General features: G+C 38.8%; 1 protein-coding gene across 1 annotated transcript; it reads right to left on the reverse strand.

The window, feature by feature from the left end:
* Positions 1-3,869: 3,869 nt before the first annotated feature.
* Positions 3,870-5,329, reverse strand: LOC104603255 (chaperone protein dnaJ 8, chloroplastic-like). The gene is made up of 3 exons (XM_010267247.3): positions 4,766-5,329; positions 4,483-4,551; positions 3,870-4,341 (listed from the first exon to the last, which is right to left on the reverse strand). The coding sequence occupies exons 1-3, from the start codon at positions 4,967-4,969 to the stop codon at positions 4,153-4,155; spliced, it is 462 nt and encodes a 153-aa protein (XP_010265549.1). The 5' UTR covers positions 4,970-5,329; the 3' UTR covers positions 3,870-4,152.
* Between the last annotated feature and the right edge of the window lie 1,230 nt (positions 5,330-6,559).

Below are 6,559 nucleotides of genomic sequence, written 5' to 3' on the forward strand. Positions count from 1 at the left end.
GTGAAGCTATGATCTTTCTTTCACTGAAGAAATTTCCTATTTACCATAACAATATATAACAAATTAAACAATCTTTTAGCATGTAAAAGTTTGGCTCCAAAATCAGCAGCTCTACTACAGAAAAGATCCATCGAAGTAGTGAGGCAAATTCTGGACAGGCTCACAGCCCTACTATTCCTTTTTTATTTGTTTATGTGTGTGAATTTCGACTAGGTGGTTTAGTTGAGATCAATCCAGATTTGTTGGTTATTACCTATCAACTAATGCCCCGATTCCATTGCTGAAATTACCACTAGACCTGTTCATGGGTCGGGCTTGGACTTGGCTTTTGCCAAACTTTGAATGAGCCCAGTCTGAAATCCAAACCCGACTCCGACATAATGTAAGTCAGGCCTGAAGCCCCATGACCAAGTACCTCAAAATCATTTCCTTTCTTTTTCACTCTTTTCATCTCTCGGGTCATTTAAAGGTTGTCAGTGGGTCGGGTTTGCCCAAAATAACCGAACTGACCAACTGATCATGTCACTTCTGGTTTTATGGTTTTGCCCCAATTAATAATTGGTTGGGTTGGGACCAGTTACGTTCTTGCAGTTTCAAACCAATTCAGACCTGAAACATTTATATAGTCAATATCTCTTTTCTTTTTCTTTTTTTATATTTTGTCTTAAAGAGGAAATTTCATAATAGTATATTATGATTGAAAACATAAATTAGTGTTTAATTTCAATTTTATTACAGTTATATTATCAAAATGAACTTCTAAATTACAATTGGGTCCGGATTTTCCTAATTAATAATTGGTCTGGTTTTGGGTCCATTTTATTCTCCCCATTAATAATGAGAATGGGACTGCTGGTACACCTTGTACAAAACTAGACTCAAATTTAATCCTTGGTTTTGAATTAGATTTAGATTCAAATTTAATTATTAAGATATTAAATTCGATTTAATTTTTAACTTTACCAACAAGCTAATTGGCACCTATCAATCTAATTTTAGGTAGTCAATAACCAGTTGAACTTCAAAGGTAGAATTTCGTTTCAATTGATTATTACTTTTATGAACCCCAGTAAGACCCAATTATCAATTGGAGTTCGATCTTATTTATGTTGAATGACTGTATGATTTGGTAACAAATCTTGTTGTTGCTGTGAAGGAGGCTGGTACACCTTGATGAAGGTGAATAATTTAATTTGTGTTGAGGCTTGAAGTATTAAGTGCCCATTTGAGAGGGCTGGAGTACAGCAGCTTCTGGCTTTCCAAGGTGGGCTTTACACCAACGGCTTTTAACCTATATTTGATGAAAAATCCAGAGAGACCAAATGGACTGTCAGCAGGGTGCAATTTGAGCGTGCCCAGCCCGAGCCCGAATCGGGCCAACCTGGAATTTTACACGGGCTGGGCTTAGGCCCAAGAAGTTGATTTTTTTTTTTTTTCAGGCTTGGCTTGGGTCTAGTTCTTACTGAGCCTGGTCCAATTATATATATATATATATATATATAATTTTAGAATGGATTCATTGACCAACCTGAGCCCAACCCAAATGCATCAAATTACAGGGCGGGCTGGACTCCGGTTGGAAAAATCGGACTCGAGCCTTAAGTCCAAATTTTAGGGCCGGGCCTGGGTCGACCATAAACCCGGCCCAACCAACTCGAAAGCCTATGCTTCATCATTCCACAAACAAATAGGCTGTGACTTGTGAGTTACTAAAACGCACATGCGGCATTTTTAAATTTGAAATCTTTTCTCCAATCTACTTTCGGTATCTATTTTGATTTCATTTTACTAGTGGTGTTTCTATTCTGATAGATTCAAAAAATGCTCATTTCTGTTCATTTTAGAGTGAGAAAAAACAATATCTTCGCCTTGCAGCCAAAAAAAAATCTTTGGCATAAAAGGAAGGAAATTATAGTTAAATATATCAGTGAGGAATTGTTCTATACCTTTCTCAATCAAATCAAATGTATTTACAAGGGGGTTCGATTATGATACCAGCAAGACATCATATCCGAAAAATTTATGATCAATATCATAAATATGTTAATCAATTAGATATTATTTATCAAAACTCACAAATGGGCTTTAATTGATCAAAACTATTTCGGTACCATGTCTTTCCGGCATTAAAGATTTTCCCCTTTGCGAACTGAAAGACAAAACCCAGCAATATCTTTTCTTAGTACATGTGAATATGTGATGGGGACCCATCGTGTGGGTGTTATTCATTAGATCTATTTAGTGGGTTAGTGATGGCAGGGTACACGTGCAGTACACTGATATTCATTATACAGAGAGCCTGACCTTAGCTCTTAGGTAGTTTTGGATTTCAGATTAGCACCCCACAAAGTGTACCCTATTAACGTCCCACATGTACATCTCAACGTGCATTGAAAATATATTCCGTATTTAATATGAAGAGATGTGAATTCCGTTTGAATCCATGTGAATTCCGTGCATGAATGGGACACAGTATATGCCCTAAATTCCAAATACAAGGCAATGTTGTACTGAAATGCTCACTGGGTCATGGTTTTACCAGTTCATTGGACAATTAGCTGGTTTAAACTGTCGAAACCGTTGTTTAATCAGAACCCAGAAAGGCCACCGGGTCATTGGTTCAACTGTTCGGTTCAGTCCAGAATATTACAACACTGGTAAAAGGTGATTGGAAGAGGTGAGACCTGTATGGAAGGAATATGAACACACACCAACCAACCTGCCATTAAATTAGATTCCCTATAGATAAACATTCTCATTGAACAAATGTTATATAATTGACATTTTCAGATGGGCACAAATCACAGACCTTAGGCCTTTAACCTTTTTATCTTTGAACCCTGTAGTGTACAAGCAGTCTCACATCTCATCACCTACCCAATTCCACATCCTCTGTCTGTTTGGGAGGACTTTTGGCTTTATGAGGCGGGATTCACCTAAAAATGCCTATAATCAACGTGGGGTAAAAAAAATCTAGAGAACCAAATTTAGTTGTCATACAGAGGGGGTGTTTTGTACTGTGTACTGCTTGATTCTGAAACACATCACACTCATTAGGTGTTCTTTTTAGAGTATGGTATGTTTTAAAACCATCTGTGGTTGGTCTTGAAACACAAAATATCGAAATTTCTCATTTATACCAAAATCTCATGGATTGGTCCATACCACCCTAAATTGGATGATCACCTTATGGAGTGTGGTGTAATTCAAACCATGTGGTTTCAACTACATCATAATGAGGCGTAGTAGATCAAAACGCACCATACCTTATAGAGACCATACTACCAAACACTCCCTTCAATGGCTATCCATATACGCCTCATCTAATAGCTTCTTCAAAATTGTTCAAAATGTTCCAACATCCATACCCACGGAACCCCACCGCCGTGTATCGAGAACATCTCCATATAAATAAAAAGTGGTATTCTTAATGCGCAACTGTAATGTCTTGTGCGTAAGAGATATGGGAACAATTTATGAGTAGCAGATCTGAACCCATTGGGCTTTTGCTCGCAATGGCCACCCTAGACACCACATGGCCCCTGGCCATGATGAGATTAGACCCTTGGAGGTCACATTAAAGGATGTTTTATTCATTATTGGGCAGCCTGGTGTGGTATGGCCTTGACAAAAGCCATGAGTGACCACTGACCACGGCCCACATGAGGGTCTGGGATGGCTGGCTCCATCTTTATCAAAATAAAGTGACAAGAGGTGGCCCGGGACTCTGGGTGCAAACCTACATGTCCCTGATGAAGGAATTGCTGCTGGTGCTGGGACTTCTGAAATCTCTCAACGATTCCTTATATCCTTTATCAACCAAAAGCAAAAGCAGGATTTCCCTTTATCAATGTCTCACTCGGCCACACTTTTGAAGCACTGAAATAGGCCTGGGCCTGGGCCACAGAAGAGTTGTTACTCTCCAATGAAATTTTATTATTGGTATGATTTTTACAAGCAAAGCCTCCTGGCGCTGGTGGGCTTCTCTTAGGAAATTCAGAAAACACAGCTTCCATCTGAACTATTTACATTTTACAAAGGAGAATAATTTCCTTGTTTGAGAAATACATTATGTACAAATTGTAAACGTCTCCAATTCGCCTTGATATGTCGAATGGACGCTCCAGATGTTGTCAATATGGGTGGGGTCAGCTAGATGTAGGGATTGATGTGGGAGGAGTAGTCACGAATCCCTGCACCCTCCCATCCCATCCACTCCTCCCACTGGTCCCAATCAGAATCGCACATTCCCCTCATCGGCTCCTCCACGTTGTCATATTCGTATGATGACACATAGCCGTCCGCCGAATCAGCTTCTCCCCTCAAATTGCTCATCACAATCTAAACACACAAGCATACAACTACATCAATCAATGGCCACTTCATTCTAAGCCGCATTATCCGAATAGGTGAGGATCATCAACGGTTCGTATCTGTTAATCTAAAACCGGATCAGAGAGAGAAAGGGAGATGATTACGTACATCATAGGCTTCGTTAATCCGGTGAAACTGGACCCCACAGTTGCTTCCTTTGCACACGTCTGGATGATACTGAAGAAAGTTGCAAAAGTAATACAAAATCAAGAAAATTTCAAAAAGAAAAAACGATTTTTCATTAAAATTCCCAGAAGCAGCAGAATCAATCAAAAATTCAAAATCACTCCCCAGACTCAACCCAGAAAAAAGAAAACTTTCTCAGGAACCCAGAAACTCATTCGATCAAGTCTCCGAAGAACCTTCTCAAAATCAATGAAGAAGGGCGAACCTGCAAAGCAAGCTTTCTGAAAGCTTTCTTGACCTCCAACTCAGAAGCCCCAGGCTGGATTCTGAGAGTTCTGTACTGCTCCGTCAAGCTTGCCGACACAACAGAGGAAGAACGACAGACCCTCCTCTTTGTCTTCCCGACGCAACCGCTTTGAATCCACGACGAGGACCCACAACCCACCAACCCAGCACCAGCAATAGCCATAGCCAACAAGAAACGAAATCGAATCAGATCACCAAACCCACCCACCAAACAAACACTCTGAAATCTCAATCCCTCCTCTCCAACTCGCTCTCTCAGATATGAAAAGCAACCGTAGAAGGAAGAAGCTCCGAATAAATAATGAGTCGATCAAACGATACGCAAAGGCAAATGGGTCCCTCCACGGATTCCTTCGCTTTGATTTGGATTGATTGAGTCGCGCGGTCGCGCTTTGTTTGATTTCAACGCTTCAGATAAGAAGATTGCTTGCTTTCACAGGTCATCTATATCTCTCTCTGGGTCTGACGGCCGGGGAAAGCGAAAGCTAGGGTTGGGAGGGAGAGGATGGGAGTTGCTTTACCCAAACGGCTCCGTCTCGAGATCTTTATTCTACATTTCCACCTTCTGTAAATTTTTCTGTGCATGGATCCGACACGTGGGTCGTATATATCGGTAGACGATACCGGTTTTCCGGTATTCTTTTATTTTCTTTCATGTTTTTCGGGTTAAAATATGGATAAGGTCGTTAGCTGGATAATTGGATTGGGTGAAAGACGTTGGGAACTTGGGATAATACATTTCAAGGAGTTGATAAGTGGGTTCGGACCCAGAGTGGTGGACCCGGACCCTGTGGAGTTTGAGAACTAGATATAATGTTAATGTACCCTTTGAAACTATACTAGATAATTTGACCTGTTAAATGGAATTTGCAGATTAGAGGTATGATCGATTCAAGACCGTTTGAATTCGGTTTTTCAAGATAGATATCAGGAGAGAAGTTGGTGGATGTCTATTTCCGTAAAAATGTCTGAGATGGAAGGAGTTGTGGTTGGGCAAATTGATTGAATTGGGCCATGTTCCGTTCCGGAGTGCTTAAAAATTAGTGTTTATTTGAGCAATTAAGCATTTAATGATATTTGGAAAATAAATTCTAAATAAGTGTTTATTTTAAAAATAAGAGTTTATTTTTTAAGCTCAAATTTTCAGTTTATATAATAAGTACTTATTCAATTTTTTTTCTTCCAAAATTATTCTTATTTGAATTCTAAAATACTGCTTATAAAATTATCCCTGATCGAATTTTATAAAAAGTGTTTTTAGTACTCTCATAAAAGTATTTTCATAAGGGTACATTTTGAAATTTTGAAAAAAAATAAAGGACAAAATAGTCACAAATACTTATTTAAGTGCTTATTGAAGGAAAAGACTATCAAATGCCCAATATGAAATTAGTACTTATTTATTAAAATAAGCACTTAAAAAAATTGAATACTAAATACAAATAAATGTTTATTTGAATAAGCACTTATTCAATAAACATTTATTTTTAACTTAAACATTATCAGTGTGTGCGATAATTTAAGTTGTAATTTCTCCTTTGTTAAAAGGGAAAAGAGGAAGGGAACATGCCGGGTCATAGATTAGCTAGGAAAGGTTTGTTTACAGAAGGCATGCCCCGTTGGATGGCTAATTGGCTGGACTCTCAGCCTTCGATCTAAATGTACTTCTTTTCTATCTCAGTTCAGTTCAATGAAGCTTAATCCTATGCTACCAAAAAAATAAAATAAATGTTGCCCAACACACACTCAGCCA

This window comes from Nelumbo nucifera, chromosome 2 (genome assembly GCF_055504915.1).
Source record: "Nelumbo nucifera cultivar China Antique chromosome 2, China Antique-T2T, whole genome shotgun sequence".
Lineage (NCBI taxonomy): Eukaryota > Viridiplantae > Streptophyta > Magnoliopsida > Proteales > Nelumbonaceae > Nelumbo > Nelumbo nucifera.